The sequence below is a fragment of the Uloborus diversus genome, chromosome 1, assembly GCF_026930045.1.
Source record: "Uloborus diversus isolate 005 chromosome 1, Udiv.v.3.1, whole genome shotgun sequence".
NCBI lineage: Eukaryota > Metazoa > Arthropoda > Arachnida > Araneae > Uloboridae > Uloborus > Uloborus diversus.
Genome location: NC_072731.1, coordinates 182,812,033 through 182,828,996, shown reverse-complemented (window position 1 = coordinate 182,828,996; position 16,964 = coordinate 182,812,033). Strand labels below are relative to the sequence as shown.

Below are 16,964 nucleotides of genomic sequence, written 5' to 3'. Positions count from 1 at the left end.
GACATTTTAGGTTTTGGGTCTCTTCAGTAGTCCAGACAACTTTTTTGTCGCTGACAAAAAAAAGGCCATTTTTTAACCCCCCCCCCCTGCCTTATCCCCAATATGCGTTATGCATAAGATCTGAGGTTGGATGGATAGGATATTCTCAATGTTAGAGGGTCCGGGGGTAAAATTCTGCATTTTGAAGCCTTATAAGGGTGTAATTGGAATTACAAAAATCTCGGAAACAAATAGCAAAATACTCTTTTGCAAATTACAATAATACTCAGTAAAAATTGTTTTCGGGTTGACAAATCAATGACAATAGTCCTCAGAGAGAAAAAGCAAGGAAGAAGAGAAGATTATTCATTGTGTTATTTACTTACACTGGCTGTTGGTTCAATTCAATTAGTTTTTGATCATGCTTCCAACCTACCCACAAATACAACAATGGTTTCATTACAAAATGATCAATAGTAAAAAATGCTTTAAAAGCAATGGTGTATAGATTTATGAAATAGGTAACAAGAGAGTAACATGCTGCCCATTTGGACAATTCATAATTTACACACTTGATAAGAAATAAAATTGAAGCACACTTTGCTTAGGAATTTCAAAGACTCGTCTAATCCGTTTCAAGGACTCGAGAACAATTAAAATTATTAAAGACACTTCATTTGCACTTTTCAGTCTCTGAAATTTAGTATTAGATTGTGCAATTTTCTATTTTAAGTTTAAAAGGAAAAAAAAAACTGCTGATTTCTCATTACAACTTTTTTTTTTTCAATTACAAGCAGTATAAAAAACGAAAAAAAAAATAGAGGCAGGGTCCTTCCCCCCCCCCCCCCCCCCGAGCTGAAAAGATCAACAATATGAAGTAGATGCAAGCAATACAAAAGAATTTCCAAAATTACTGCATTTGGGATTAAATAAACAGCAATATATGAAACATGTGAGTCACAAAAATTTATCTCGAGTAATATGTTACAGAAATGTGAGAACCATGATTTTTACATTTTTGATGCAGGATGTGGCAAGGAGCTAAATTTGACACATTTCGGCATTTCTCCCCCTACCCCTCCCATTTGTTATAATTTTTTCATTAGCCACACTTTTCCAAATTTTCAAGGTTTTCAAGCACTTTAAAATAAATTTTTTTTTTCGAGTACTTTTCTTCTTTTTCAAAAAAGGAAAAAATGATGAAATTTTCGGGAGTTGAGGGCCTTCAACAAAGCGGGTGCCCAAAGCTATAGCTTGTTTAGTTTATAGGTAAATCCGTTTTTTTAAATCTTAGTTTCAACAAATAAGAAACTGAAACTATCGTTGATTATTTTAAGTATTGCAGCTGATTACATAACTTGTTCAGTCGATATTTTCACTTATATACTTGCCCTAATGTTTTCAATTCAAAGTAGTAGTTTTCAACATATTTCAGCAACTCGGTGACAGTTTTAATCTTTGTAATACAGTGTACGGTGTCCCTTCCCCTCCCATTAAAGAAACACAATCACTATTCTCTTCATTTTCACTTCTGAACTATTCAAAACTAGTATGTTGTGGCCATCATGAAACTTTCTTCTATATTTTTCTTTTTTTTTTTCTGATCCCTCCCCATGCTTGATGAGGAAGCAATATTCCCAACAAAAACAAAATTACACATGCAAAAACTTGACGACCATCTCAATGTCTGAATTATTGTAAAAACAAAACAAAGAGTGAAAATTGAAAGTTATTTTAAAAGCCTTGCTTCAATTAATTACAAATATTTTATTTGTTAACAAACATAAAATGGCAACAGTTAAAACTTTAAATCATTGAGATAATATTTCCGATCATTTCCATACAATTAAAATCACGAGAAATACGCAGACGACAATCTATTACGATTTATCTTTCTTATTGTTGCATTAATAAAGCTATTTTTATTCGCAAAAAATAAAAAAAAAAGAAAGAAAATTAATTTAAATTCTGAAATTTTGAATCCAAATTATGTTTTTCGCAATCACGAACTGAGACAGGACCCTACTCATTGGAGTTATTGTTTCTAGAAATGGCTCCTGTCCCCCCCCCCCCCAAGCCTGCCTCTCCTCCTACGTGTGCATAGTTGTGTGTGTGCGCGCGTAGACCTGTGTGTATGCACGTAGGCGTGTGTGAGTGTATGTGTGTGAAGTCGTGTGTGAACGTGCGTGTGTGTAGGACATGGACGCCTCCGACCAGGAGATCGGATAGCTCAAAACTGGAGCAGCCGCGCCGCGCCGCAGGACGATGGGCGGTGGTGCTGGTATCCCTGGTTCAAGTTGAAAAAGGCACGGACACTGAAAACGGTCAAATGAGAACAATAAACAATCGTGATTGCTCAAAAAAATCAACACCTCTTGGAGCGATTGGCGTCAAAACTGAACCGAAGCCTGTTTACATATGGATTCACATATATTCCAAATTTCAACCAGAACGTAGCATTACTTCTTGAGATTGGGCAATCACAATGAAAAAAAAAAGAACGGGCGATTGCGCTACCCCCTTTTTAGCTGTTGATGTTGGCATAAATTAAAGTTAAGTTTAAAATCCAGAAGTTAAGATATTTAAACTAAGCCAACATTAACTGGCCGTGTAATGTCAAGTTGGAGACAAGCAAAAAAACATGTTTCAGAAAAATACATTTATTAAATATGACTAGAATAACATCCCCATAAAATACACCCCCAAAATATCATAACAAAAGTGGTTCCAGAATATAAAGAAAAATGTCACCAAGATGTCCATGCAGTCACTTGCCACTCCGAAGGATCAGGTAGAAAACGCACAAAAGGTCCGCCTAATCACACTTCAGGAATGTCCGGACTGAACAGGCAACATTACACAATACGTAGATCGGTAAACATCACAGGTAGACACGTGGAACTCACATCCCCGACTTTTTAATTGGCCGGACACAACACAACAGGTTCTTCACCTGGACTCACTAATTCCAGGACTTGGAAGATTAAACATCACATACCACAAAAACTCCCGCTAGCATCGCGGGGAAAAACCCCCCACACGTGAGCCGGACTAGGCTTCACGATCAGAACCAACCACTGGGGATCGTTGAAAGAAGAAAAACGAGAGCTGTCGCTTGCTGCCACTCGCCACAATATATATGTTTTATCAACCAATGAGATTCCATGCCTCGATGACGTCACCACACTAACTTCTACTTCGACCATCACTCATTTGCATATTCCACTACCGCGAATATTCGTACTCCTCTCCATAGCACGTGCGGTCAACAAGTGGAATTAATTCGAGTCGATCAGGTGACAACTCAACTTTTCTGAATCGACACATCGAGACATGCAATCTCCGATGGTTTCAGTAAACAGTCGCCATTAATTATGGCGTGGGGGAATCGTCGATTGAAGTGTTAGCACCAACTAGTTGACAGGTTCTACTTTTACCAGACTGGGCTTAAAGTAGGTACACTTAACTTTAAATTATTTTCTTTAAATTATCGGCTGTGGACCGAGAATAAAAACTAAATAAAATAAAATAATATTTTATGCTAACAAATTCCCCCCTTCTCGGTTACACAGCACGATACACTTCAAAACGACATGAAAACTGACATATTTCAAACAACAATTAAAAAAAATTTTTAAACACTTTTGAGAAACATTGAAAAATTTACACATTTGAATATTAAACTTTTACATTTTCATAATTACCAAAAATGAGTTTGCACATTTTTTTCAATGTACCCCGAGTCAGAGGCTTGGTAAACGTATCCGCAGGATTTTCTGCGCTTTTCACATATTTTAATTCAAATGTATTTTCCTCTACTAAGTTTCTCAAAAAATGATATCTGACATCAATATGCTTTGTTCTGGAATTTTCTATAGGGGAATTTGAAAATTCTATTGCAGCTATATTGTCACAATTAATTACAGACCCGTTAAATTTATATCCAGCTATTTCAAAATGTGATGTTTCTTCTAAAATTCTTTTTAACCACACCACCTCTTTTGCTGCTTCTGTCAAAGATATATACTCAGCTTCCATGGTGGACAATGAAACACACTTTTGTTTAAATGTTCGCCAGATAATAGGTACTTTGTCAATGTAAATAATAATTCCCCCCATCGAAATCCTATCGTCCCTATTTGCAGCATAGTCTGAGTCAGAAAAACCATTGATTTTAATTTCATTTATTGCAGATAGACTTAATTTATAATAATTTGTATATTTTTAATAACCTAAAAGTCTTAATAAACACTGCCAATGTCTTTTACCCGGATTTGCTTGAAATTGAGATAATAAATTAACTGTATATGCAATATCCGGTCTAGTTTTCCCTGCTATATAGGACAAACATCCCAATAAATTGCGATAAGGTACTTTCTCCATTTCTTTTATTTCTTGGTCCGTTTTTGGACAATCACCTAAAGACAAAATTGTACCTTTCGCTATTGGGAGGGTCGAGTATGGGTATTGATACTTTTCAAAATTTTCACAAACTGTCTTAATATAAGAATTTTGGTGTATAAAAATTCCCCCATTTATTTCTTCAAATTCAACCCCCAATAATTTTTTAGTTCTCCCTAATTCTTTAATATCGTAATGTTTTGATAAATCCTGAATTGTTTCCTGAATTATGATTTCATTTTTTCCAAAAATTATTATATCATCTACATACATCAATAAAAACTCATTTCTGTTTCTTGTATAGACACAGTTACTACATTTAAATTTCAAAAAATTTAGACCTTGGAGAACCCTATCAATTTCCAGGTACCAATTTCTCCCCGATTGATGGAGACCATATAGCGATTTCTTTAGACGGCATACCCAGTCTTCTTTTCCCGGGATTACAAAACCCTGTGGTTGTCGCATATAGATTTCTTCATGCAAATCAGCATAAAGATATGCGTTTTTTACATCTAATTGAAAATGGCTCCAACCCAGGAATATCACCAGAATTGAGAAAAACATTCTTATCAGGGAGAAATTGATAACTGGGGAGAAAACCTGAGAATACGATTCACCTGCCACCTGCCTGTTTCCCATCGCAACCAATCTGCTTTTAAATCTGGCAATTTCCCCTTTAGCATTCCTCTTCAAGTCATAGACCCACTTATTACCAAGTACTGGTTTACCAACTGGCTGGGGAACTAACTGCCACACCCCCCTTTCTTGAATCACTTTCATTTCTTCTGACATGGCTTCTTGCCAATGTTTTACTTCTGGGGTTTTCAAGCATTGATTATAGTTTTGTGGAATTAGCACTTCTGACAAATTTGCCTCTGGCTCGGGTTCCATTTGTTCCTTAGGAGAATTAAAAATATCAAACAAAGGATTATAAGGTACATTTTTACTTTTGAAATCAAATAGTTCAGGATTGTAAACAATGTTATTCTTCTTACAATATTTTTCTACATCATTGGGTGACCTTAACCTGGTTTTATTTCCCTTTTCATAGTAATAGATATCAGTACGGTCCCCTTTCTTTCTTTTTACTGCATCCCTCACCCATTCAATTTCCTCACAAGGGGTGGGAGCCTTTCTTTCATCTATCTCTTTATCTAAGAGAACTTCACTAATAGGTTTAATAAAAGAATAATCATCATCATTGTCTACATTCCCATTCAAGTTTGATTTCCCCCAAATTAAATTTTCCTTGAAGACCACATTAATAGTTTCAAAAATTTTCTTTAGCTCTGGGTCCCAAATTCTGTACCCTTTTGCTTGGGTTGCGTAGCCCACCATTATGCCTTTCTTACTTCTCGAGTCAAATTTCTTTAGGTTTTGTTTTTGCATGCCTCTGTAGGCAATACATCCAAACCTCCGGAAATGCCTTACTGAAGGCCTGTTTCCCCAGAACAGCTCAAATGGGGTTTTCCCCCTTTCTTTTAGGACTGTTCTATTCCTAACATAATTAAAGCATAAGGCGGCTTCCGCCCAAAATTCTTCCCTTAGTCCAGAGTCTTTCAGCATTGCCCTAACCCCATTCATTAATGTCAAATTGTATCTTTCTACTACCCCGTTCTGTTCGGGAGTATAAGGGTTGGTTCTTTCTATGCTGATGCCTTCTTTAATTAAGTGGGTCTCAAAATTAGAATTTGTGAATTCCCTCCCATTATCAGACCTTATGGCCAAAATTTTCTTGTTGAGGGCTCTCTCTACATGCCTCTGGTATCTAAGGAAATATCCAAAAGCTTCATCTTTTGACTTTAGAAAGTAAATAGTGGACTTCCTTGAGAAATCATCAATTATGGAAAAAATATATCTTTTCCCCCCTAGTGACTCCACCGGAAATGGCCCTGCTAGATCCATGAAAAGAAGCTCAAGTTGTCTTTTAGACCTTATCCCTGGAGTGGGCTTAAATGAACACCTTCTTTTCTTTGCAATAATACAAGGCTCACAATCTGGCCGGTTTCTACTTTTTATATTAAGTCCTTTGACACAGTTCTTCTTTTCAGTTTCCAAGATACTGTCATAATTAATATGGCAAAACCGTTCATGCCACAACTCCAGGTCTAATCCTTTGACCTCGGTTACATTTACATTTGGTGGTGAGTCACTACTTTGATTACTTAAAAATGAAGTGGGTTTTACAAAATACAATTTATCAATTAAAAATGCAGAAAAAAGTTTGATACCATCATTATTAAAAATACATATTTTACCAGGATACCACCTTAATGAAAAACCAAGACTGTCTATCCTGGATCCGGAAAGCAAATTTCGTCTAAGTGTTGGAGCATAATAGACCTCATTCAATGTGATGGTTACTAGCTTACCATCTGTTTTAATTTCGAAAACAATTTTCCCTACCCCCTCGACTTGACTATTTACATTGCCCACAGCTACTTCCATTTTTGTATTTTTAACAGGCCTCAATTCACAAAACAAGTCCCTATCTTTACAGAAATGTGCCGTGGCACCTGTATCCAGTAAAAATACTGGTATTTCCTCCTTCAAATTTGTGTTGTTGGCCTGCACTCCTGATATTTTACTGATGGTGCAAAACATTCCAGCCTTAGGGGGATTACTTTGTTTGACAAAATTACGATTACCTTTATTTTGATTAGTTGGTTTTCTGCTCCAACACCGAGCCGAAATATGCCCCTTTTTCCCACATGTGAAGCAAACTCTCGTTTCAAATTTATTTACATTTTCAACTTTCCGCCCAGTCTGGTGTTTATTCTGAACTGAAAAAGCATTAACACTTGAACTACTATTTCCAAAATTTTCATTTCCTAAAAATTTTAATCTCCCCTCTTCTGCTAAAAGTTCATCCAAAACATTTGAAAAGTTAAATTTACTTTCATCCCATCTATAAATATTTTGTACTATTCCCCTAAAATTTTGATCTAAACTACGTATTAGTTGAAATCCCTTTAATTTCTCATCCATTTTATAGCCATTCTCCTCCAACTGTCGGAGCAAACACTTCAATCGAGCCGCGAACATTCCAATAGTTTCTTTTTCATTAATTCTGCTAGAAAAAAACTCCTCCCACAATCCGGCAACACGGGCTAAAGACGGAGGTTCAAAATTCAATTTCAATGACGTCCATACAGCATATGGATCGTCTAAATCATCTATTAGTTGTTTTAACTCATCCTCTATGTTGAGGTAAATAATCGCCACTGCTTGGCCCCTCCGTTTCTTTATTTCTGCCGAAATACCTTCTTCTAATTTTGTTTGGGTTAATTCCCATAAATCTCTTTCTATCAGTACCATTTTCATATTTTTCGACCATGTTGCCCAATTGCAGGAGTTAAGTTTCTTAATGTTTCGATAGTCCCTTTCCATTATTCTGAAAACTTTTGCAAATTTGTCTCCAACCAAAATGACATTCGACCGAGCTCTGCTACCACTTTGTTGGCATAAATTAAAGTTAAGTTTAAAATCCAGAAGTTAAGATATTTAAACTAAGCCAACATTAACTGGCCGTGTAATGTCAAGTTGGAGACAAGCAAAAAAACATGTTTCAGAAAAATACATTTATTAAATATGACTAGAATAACATCCCCATAAAATACACCCCCAAAATATCATAACAAAAGTGGTTCCAGAATATAAAGAAAAATGTCACCAAGATGTCCATGCAGTCACTTGCCACTCCGAAGGATCAGGTAGAAAACGCACAAAAGGTCCGCCGAATCACACTTCAGGAATGTCCGGACTGAACAGGCAACATTACACAATACGTAGATCGGTAAACATCACAGGTAGACACGTGGAACTCACATCCCCGACTTTTTAATTGGCCGGACACAACACAACAGGTTCTTCACCTGGACTCACTAATTCCAGGACTTGGAAGATTAAACATCACATACCACAAAAACTCCCGCTAGCATCGCGGGGAAAAACCCCCCACACGTGAGCCGGACTAGGCTTCACGATCAGAACCAACCACTGGGGATCGTTGAAAGAAGAAAAACGAGAGCTGTCGCTTGCTGCCACTCGCCACAATATATATGTTTTATCAACCAATGAGATTCCATGCCTCGATGACGTCACCACACTAACTTCTACTTCGACCATCACTCATTTGCATATTCCACTACCGCGAATATTCGTACTCCTCTCCATAGCACGTGCGGTCAACAAGTGGAATTAATTCGAGTCGATCAGGTGACAACTCAACTTTTCTGAATCGACACATCGAGACATGCAATCTCCGATGGTTTCAGTAAACAGTCGCCATTAATTATGGCGTGGGGGAATCGTCGATTGAAGTGTTAGCACCAACTAGTTGACAGGTTCTACTTTTACCAGACTGGGCTTAAAGTAGGTACACTTAACTTTAAATTATTTTCTTTAAATTATCGGCTGTGGACCGAGAATAAAAACTAAATAAAATAAAATAATATTTTATGCTAACAGTTGACACCAAAATAAAATCAGCTCTTATACCCACTAAGGGCTACTTGCCAATAAATTTTTCTTTCATTCCGTTCATTATTTCTTGAGATACAGCAATCACAATTGACGACAAAAAACGTTCTATAGCTCAACCCCCGTTTGAGTTATTGACACCAAAATTGAATCAGCACCTGTTCCTGTTACTGGCAACATATGGACCAAATTTTGTTTGATTCCGCCAATTACTTCCTGAGGAATAGCAATCACGCGTAACTCAAAAAACGTCCCATTGCTCCACCCCCCTTGGAGGAATTCGCGCCAAAAACCAATGGGCACAGGTTCACATATGAGCACATATGTGTACCAAATTTCGTTCGATTTCATGCGGTAGTTTTTGCTGTAGAGCGGCCACAAAAAACTGGTCACATACAGACGTGACACACACACACAGAGACAGACAGACATTTTCCAAAAATAGTCGAAATGGACTCGGCACACCTCAAAACGTTCGAATCCGTCAAAATTCGAAATTCGAAAATTTGCACGAATCCAATACTTTCTTCTATATATTAGATATAGAAGAAAGTTAAAAGGGGAAAAAAAATCATGATTTTTTTTCTGTTAAGATTTTGGAAGGTGTGTTATGTATAAAGTCCTCCCAAGACTGGGGACACTGCATCCCCTTGCCCCCATAAATCTGCCCATGTCAGGGGGGGGTTCTCTTCGGGAAATTTTTTAAATTGTAGTTTTAAAACCAGTTTTAGAAGATCTCTGGTGATGTTGCAGGGATAAAAGTTTCGGTGGCCCCTTCCTGGTAGTTATTCAATATTCTCATCACTGTCACACGTATTCATCATGCAGAATTGTGCTACTTCCAGAACACTTATAATAAGTTAAAAAGAAAGCAAATCGTCTGATTCAGCTTTGAAACGGACACTAACTCCATCCATCCCGTGTCTGATGTTCCCTTTATTGAAAAGAAGACACGGTCATTAAATTTAGGAATGAGTACGTGAAAAAAGTATTATTCATGCATCTGTTTCTTGTTGAATGAGTTTAAACATTTTTTTCCTTCCAAAAATTTCATGTTCTAAAGAAAAACAAAAATTCTGGAAAAAAAAATCCCCCACAAAAATATTGATGGCACAACTTGCACCTGAATCCTCCTCCCCCCTTGCGGCAGGGTGCAAGATTGCATGATACATTCCCTTCTTAAAACTTCTATTGAGCAATCAAATTGCTTGATGTTCTCTTTTGACTGTTTTTTTTTTGGCGTCCTTTGATTTTATTTTCCCTCCGCCTCCCTCTGCAGCACAACTGTCGACCGGCCTCACGATGCTGCTCCTCTAGCGAGCAGCATCTCCAGGTTGCGTCTATATCCTACACACATGCTTGCACGCACACACATACACACACTCATGCCTGCACACAGACACAAACACACACGCATCATACACACACAAACTCACGCATGCACATACATACACATGCATACACACACTCATGCATGAACACAAATACACACGCATACATACGCACACCGACACATGCACACACGTGACTGCACTCAAACACACACACACGCATACATACACATATCTATACACACACACACTCATGCCTGGACACAAACACACGAGCCTACATACACACTCGTGATTGCAAAAAACATAATTTGAATTCAAAAAATCAAAATTCAAATTAATTTATCTTATTTATTTATTTATTCTTTCTTTAAATTCTCTAAGATTTATGAGAGAAGTATAATAGTACATATGAGGCAGTGGGAAGCAAAGGTATGTAAGTGACAAAATACAAATTTAAAAACTTGGAGGTAACCAGTTCAAATAGTAAGGGAACCTCTCCTCTGTCTTGGGGCAAGAATTAGTACTAGTAGCCATGATTTAGAAAAAAAACTCGACGAAAGCCTACCTAGAACATTATCTTTAAACATGTTTTACTCAAAACTTGAAAATGTCCGTGAACGTCCCTTTGCTTCTCACTGCCTCATATTACATTTGTTTGAAATTTGTGCTCCAGTCTATAGACATTATTTTCCATTTCAAAAATGACTGAAGATAAAAAAAACTTGACTCACATCAGCATCAACTATAAGCAAACTTTTGAGACAGAAGAGCTAAATATCATTTTGAAAAAAAGCTAATATATGTCTCAGAAATTAGATGGCAAAGAGCACATCGGCAAAAACTGTGTATAAACTAAATTTTATGATTCTTAACCTTGCTGCATTACCTGGAATGAAACACGCCACACAAGCGTCTTATATAGATTAGTTAGAGAAATCATTCTAATTTAAGCGTCTTATATAGATTAGTTAGAGAAATCATTCTAATTTTAATAGTAAATTGCATTAATGTACAGTCAAACCTTGATATCTCGAACCTCCTTATCTCGAAACCCTTGATGTCTCGAAACAAAAATTTTTCCCCTGCATTTTCTATAAAAACCCCTATGTATTTTCCATAGTTATCTCGAAATTTATTTTTCAAAACCCTTGATTTGTCGAAATTTTTGCACAGAAGCAAGTTTCAATTGTCGTTTTGCTTTGGCAATTTTTGTAGCAAAACCAGTTCCAGAGACAATTGCTTAACGTTTATCATCCCTTTTCTTCGAAATTTTGTGAATAGGGGACTGGAGCAAGATAATAGGAGAGTGTTGGCATGAAAGGGGTGCAGTGTTTTCCCCAGAGTTTAGAATCTTTGTGCATTTCTCTCGAACATGTTGTCCACTTTGAGGAAAGGGGTTCGATTTTTCTTCCGCCAGTTTTCAAGCTAAAACGGAAAATGCATTCCTCATTTTTATCATTCAGATTTTTTAACTTTTACAAAATGGCTGCTGAGAACTTTTTGAATGTGAGAGTACTGGTAAAAGATAAAATTAGAATTTTTAAATTTTTAGGTGAAAAAACCAAGTTGAAATTGTTGTTCATTTCAAAATCTCGTCCTGTGCACTTTCGACAATTAGAAAATTTCAAATCTAGTGAAATATTTAAGACTACTTTATTGATCGTAATTCGAAGTGGTTCCATAGTACATATATAAATGCATATAGCGTACGTGTGTGTAAATGTGAGAGTTACTAGTGTAATTTTTTTAAACTTTGATAACTCGAAAACTCGATATCTCGAAATTTTTCCCTGTCCCGAGAGATTTGAGATATCGAGGTTATACTGTATTAATTCAGATCGTTTTTCCAGTGTTTTTCCCGATTCTTTTTAAAATTCTTTTGGAAACTTTTGACAGCCATGAAACATTTATAGTATTATAACGTGATACAACAGGGTCTATACTGTAGTAAAGTTTTCAAAATACGTTTACTAAAGGAAAGATAAAAAGAAAATTCCTATTTTCTTAATTCCCTCTTAAAAATTCAGTCTTTCATAAGCCTGTGTGTCTGCAGTGACTGAAACTAAGTGGTCTTAAGTGGCAATGATTGTCACTATATGGCACTATTTTTTCTTAGGTGGCACTTGTGCCACCTACTTAGTGTTAAAATATCCAGTAAGTTTCTATTTAAAAATTATGATATATATATATAATGTATATGTATTTATATGTATGTACACATATATTTATATAATTTTAATCTTTTTAGACCTGGTATAAAGAAAATGTAAAAGAACAAAATTCTGTGCCACTTCATGAAGCGCCTAAACTGACTCTAAAACTAATAGGTGAAAAACTTGTGAATCTTGACCGTGAAGTGAAATATTTACTTAACAAGGCTCGATTTGCACAACCATTGAAGAAGAAAACTGTGCAAAAAGAGACCAAGATCAATGAAACTGCACAAAATATCACAGAGAAAGGTAAGGTTTAATTTTAACCTATTACAGACCTGCCAACTTTCCCGTTTTTCACGGGAGACTCCCGTTTTTTACTCTTCTCCCGGTTGTACGTTTAAGTATCCATTTCTCCCGTTTTTTTTACTCTATTCGGGTTTTTTTCTTTTTTTTAAAATTAAACTTAATTTTCTTCCTTAAAATAGTTACTCACAGCCCTAATAGATGACGTGACTAGCAGAGCAAACCCTCACTGCTCAGTGAGCTTACGTTCGACGAGCACGACTGGTTAGTTAATCACGTGACAGCTAATGATCACGTGCTCCAATCAACCAATCAACTGCTTAGAATGGTAACGGATGCGGTAACCGGTTGATCATAGAACGCTGTGGTTAGTAACCGGTTACTTACCGGTCGACTGGTGAGGTTTGTTGAACGCAAGGTGAACGGCAAACATTCGATGGGTGCGTTCGGAGTGTCGACCGAAATGCTTCCGGCGATGGTGTTTTGGTTTAACTCCACGTTCGCACTTCTACTTCTATCTCGCGGATGCGCCGTTTACGCGGTATCGTACAGTTTCAGACGCATGCAACTGCGCCGCGTGTTTTCATCTTGTTCCTTGATCTACCGCGTGCGTTGTAGTTTAATATTCATCTTTAGCGATGTCTGAAAAAATGAAATATCTACAAACCTATAAGAGCTATTATACGAGTGAATTCTCTTTCATGAAAAAAATCAAATAAATACTTGTTATAACAGTGTTTTTTACTTATTATAGCATCGTTTAAAATTTCCCTTTTTCTCCCTTAAAGCTTTGACTGGATCTCCCGTTTTTTCTTTTCATAAGGTTGGCAAGTCTGCTATTATCTGTGTATGAATTTCTCTTAACGTATGCAGTACTGGATTTAAGCGTATTGTTTGCTGTGAAAGGGCAACAGTTAATTGAAAACAAACTAACTGCCTTTGAAAATTTCAAAATGTTTGATTTTATCTGCTGAGTAGTGCAGGCTTTTGCAATGTTTGATAACTCAATAGAGCTGCTAAATATAATTCACACAAACACTCAGAAAGAGCTCGCTTTGTGACTGAAACCTCCATTGAGTCAAAGGAAAAGAGAGCTAAAAGAAATACTCATGATAGAAATAGATGCCTAGCAGAAAACCTAACAGCATAAAAATCAGACTTATTCTTCGCCAAATGCTGTAAGGTAATAAATAGTATGAGTTGTCCATGGACATTATTCAAGAGCATGATTGCTGAGAAATTTCCAATATTTTCACATTTTGAAGTACGCTTTTCGGGAAACAAAATATGAACAGCGGTAAATATATATATCTCATCAAAAACAACCCCATTGTAAAAATTTCCCCGCCAAAAAAACTTTTAACTGTTTTCTACAATAAAAAAGGCCTTCATCCGAAACCCAAAAATTTAAAAAAAAAAATTCCTCAGCCTTAAAAAGTTATGATATCTAGTTTTTCCGCCAAGTATCTGCCAAACAACCATCCTCCCTGTTTTCCTCTTTCATCACAACTATTTTTGCTAGAACCGGCCCCATCACGAACTCTTTACCAGTGAGGATAGATTCTTTAAATTGTTTTCAATCCTGTTTAACAGGTAGCATTTTGCTCTCGAAGGAACTACCTGAGTTAACAAAACCTCCAGCCTATTTTTCATGATTTTTTTTTTATGTTTTACAGCTTGCAGGCTATTTAAATCTAGCGTTTTCACTTTATTTAATGACTTCTTTTCCTAAATGGTGGATTATTTTGCATTTTATGGGCTAATTTCAGTTGTTTGGTGATTGATCTTTCTTTTTAATGCAGCTCTCAGTCTTGTTTAACGTCTTTGTTTTCTTCCTTAGTTCAAGACAAAATAACGTATGGTATAGGTACACAAGTAATGGCAGCAATGAATAAAATAAAAATATAATCTCCAAAAGGTTGAAAATAAGCCAAATCCCGAACCTGTAGCAGAAAAGTACAAAGCAGTCTTCATGCTGGCGGGGGTTACTTTAATCGAGCTTTTCACTTCATTTATGGCTTCTTTTCTTAACATGGTGGATTATTTTCCTTTAAGTGCTTATATTAATTATTTGGCGATTTTTTTTTTTCACTTTAATGGAACTCTTTGTCTTGTTCAATGCCTTGTTTTGTTAAAAAAAATTTTGTTAAAGTTTCATTAAAATGACGAAATATTGTATGTTATCTCCAAAAAAAAAAACCACCTAAGACATTAAATATATTAAACTTGGATGCGTCAGAAGATCTATGCAACTGTTGGATCTGTTTTAGTCTTGAATGAATTTCGTTTTTCTAAGACAACTTTTGAATTATTTCAGCCTTGCAATTTCAATCAGAGATGAACAAACCCTATGAGCTGCAAGTAAGTAAAAAGTAATTTAGGGGAAATTAGTGATTTTCAAACTTTAATTACTCTGGCCATGATGTCCTCGGGGACTGAATTTTTGTATATTGCCTCAATGACACCTCCAAGAATATTTATACAAAAAAGTCATTAACAAAGATCCCAGGGGGACTGTTACAGACCCCCCGGGAAGGTATGATTAGGGGCATAGAAACAAGGGGGGGGGAGAGAGAGTCAAATGGCACAAAAGGCACATTGTTGCTGGGAATTATAGACCTGTAAGTTTGACTTCGGTGATTTGTAAGATTTTCGAAACTTTGATCAAAATTAAGATCATGAAGTTCTTAGAGACTAATAGTCTGTTGACTAGTTTGCAGTATGGTTTCAGGAAAGGTAAATCCTGTACTACTAATTTATTGCATTTCTACGACAAGGTTACCTCAGCTTTAGATAACAAAAAATGTGTGGATGTTGTTTATATTGATTTTTAAAAAGCTTTTGACAAGGTACCGCATGTTGCTCTTCTCAGCAAGTTAGCTGACATTGGAATAGGAGGAAAAACTTTACTTTGGGTTAGAAATTGGCTTACTAGTAGGAAGCAAAGAGTAGTTGTGAGAGGAAATCATTCTAATTGGAGTGATGTTTTAAGTGGAGTTCCTCAGGGATCAGTTTTAGGGCCTCTTTTGTTTATTATATTCATGAATGACATCAATGAAAATATTTCTGGAAGCATGAATTGTTTTGCTGACGATGTAAAAGTTATGGGGATTGTCGAAAATGAAGAACAAGTAAAACAGCTGCAAGAGGATTTAGATCATATTACTAAGTGGGCAGATAAATGGGGTATGGCAGTTAATGTAGGGAAATGTCAAGTGCTACACTTAGGTCATGGAAATAAGCATATGAGATATCGTTTACAGGGTTCAGTCATAAATCAGGCAGAAAATGTTATGGATCTGGGTGTCTTTATAAATCAGGACTTCAAGTTTAGTCAGCAGTGCAGTATTGCTAGTAACAAAGCCAACAAAATGCTTGGGTTCATCAATAGATCTATTTCAAACAAATCTAAGAAAGTTCTTCTGCCTTTATATAGGAGTTTAGTAAGACCTCATTTGGAGTATGCTGTTCAGTTTTGGTCGCCTTATCTGAAGAAAGATATTTTTGTATTGGAAAGGGTTTCAAGAAGGGTAACTAAATTAGTAAGGGGACTCTCAGATTTAGATTATGATACCAGACTTAATAGGCTTAACATGTATAGCCTGGAGCAAAGGAGAGTCGGAAGGGACATGATTCAGTTATTTAAATTTATCAAAATGAAAGATGTAAATGGATTAAATTTTTGCGGGGAAAACAGGACAAGGGGTCATTGTTTTAAGCTATTTAAATCTCATTTTCCTGATTTCCAGGCAACTTGGAAATCAGGAAAAACTACTACTTTAGCAGGGTCGTGGGCACTTGGAATAGCTTACCGGAAGAGGCGGTAATGAGCAAGGGAGTGGATAGCTTTAAGAGAGCCATTGATCTTCATTGGGGACTAATTAATTGACTAGGACCAGCCTAGCTGGGCCCAGAGCCTGTTGCTGGTCGTCACATTTGTATTTGTATTAGTTGGGCACAAGGAATGTGTGCGAAATTTCAGCTCAATCCTTCTTTTTGTCTGGGCTGTAGCCCTGTCAAAGGACACGAAAAAGTTTTTGAATTGTGATTTTCTAACTTAAATTCCTCCTCCCCCTGATGATCCTGGGGATTGTATTTTGGTATACTTCGTCAGGGGTCACAAGAGATGGAGTATACCAAAAATAAACTCTGAATGTCTTCTTGGGGCTAAGATGCAGAGGGGTGAAAACCCCAACTTGTTCTGTCATGTAAACTGTCCTTAGTCGCGTCTTTAATTTCTTTCGTCTTTCTAGGCTGTGGATATTTGGCTTTGTTGGTGGCTGACATTTGGTTTTCTTGGCAGAAG

General features: G+C 36.5%; 1 protein-coding gene across 1 annotated transcript in view; it reads left to right on the top strand.

The window, feature by feature from the left end:
• The window catches only part of LOC129233900 (hypoxia up-regulated protein 1-like), a 104,115-nt gene that overhangs the window by 68,839 nt on the left and 18,312 nt on the right, over nt 1–16,964 (top strand). Inside the window, exon 18 of the mRNA XM_054867830.1 lies at nt 12,448–12,661. Within this exon, the coding sequence (XP_054723805.1) occupies nt 12,448–12,661 (214 nt within the window). The remainder of the gene's footprint in view (nt 1–12,447; nt 12,662–16,964) is intronic.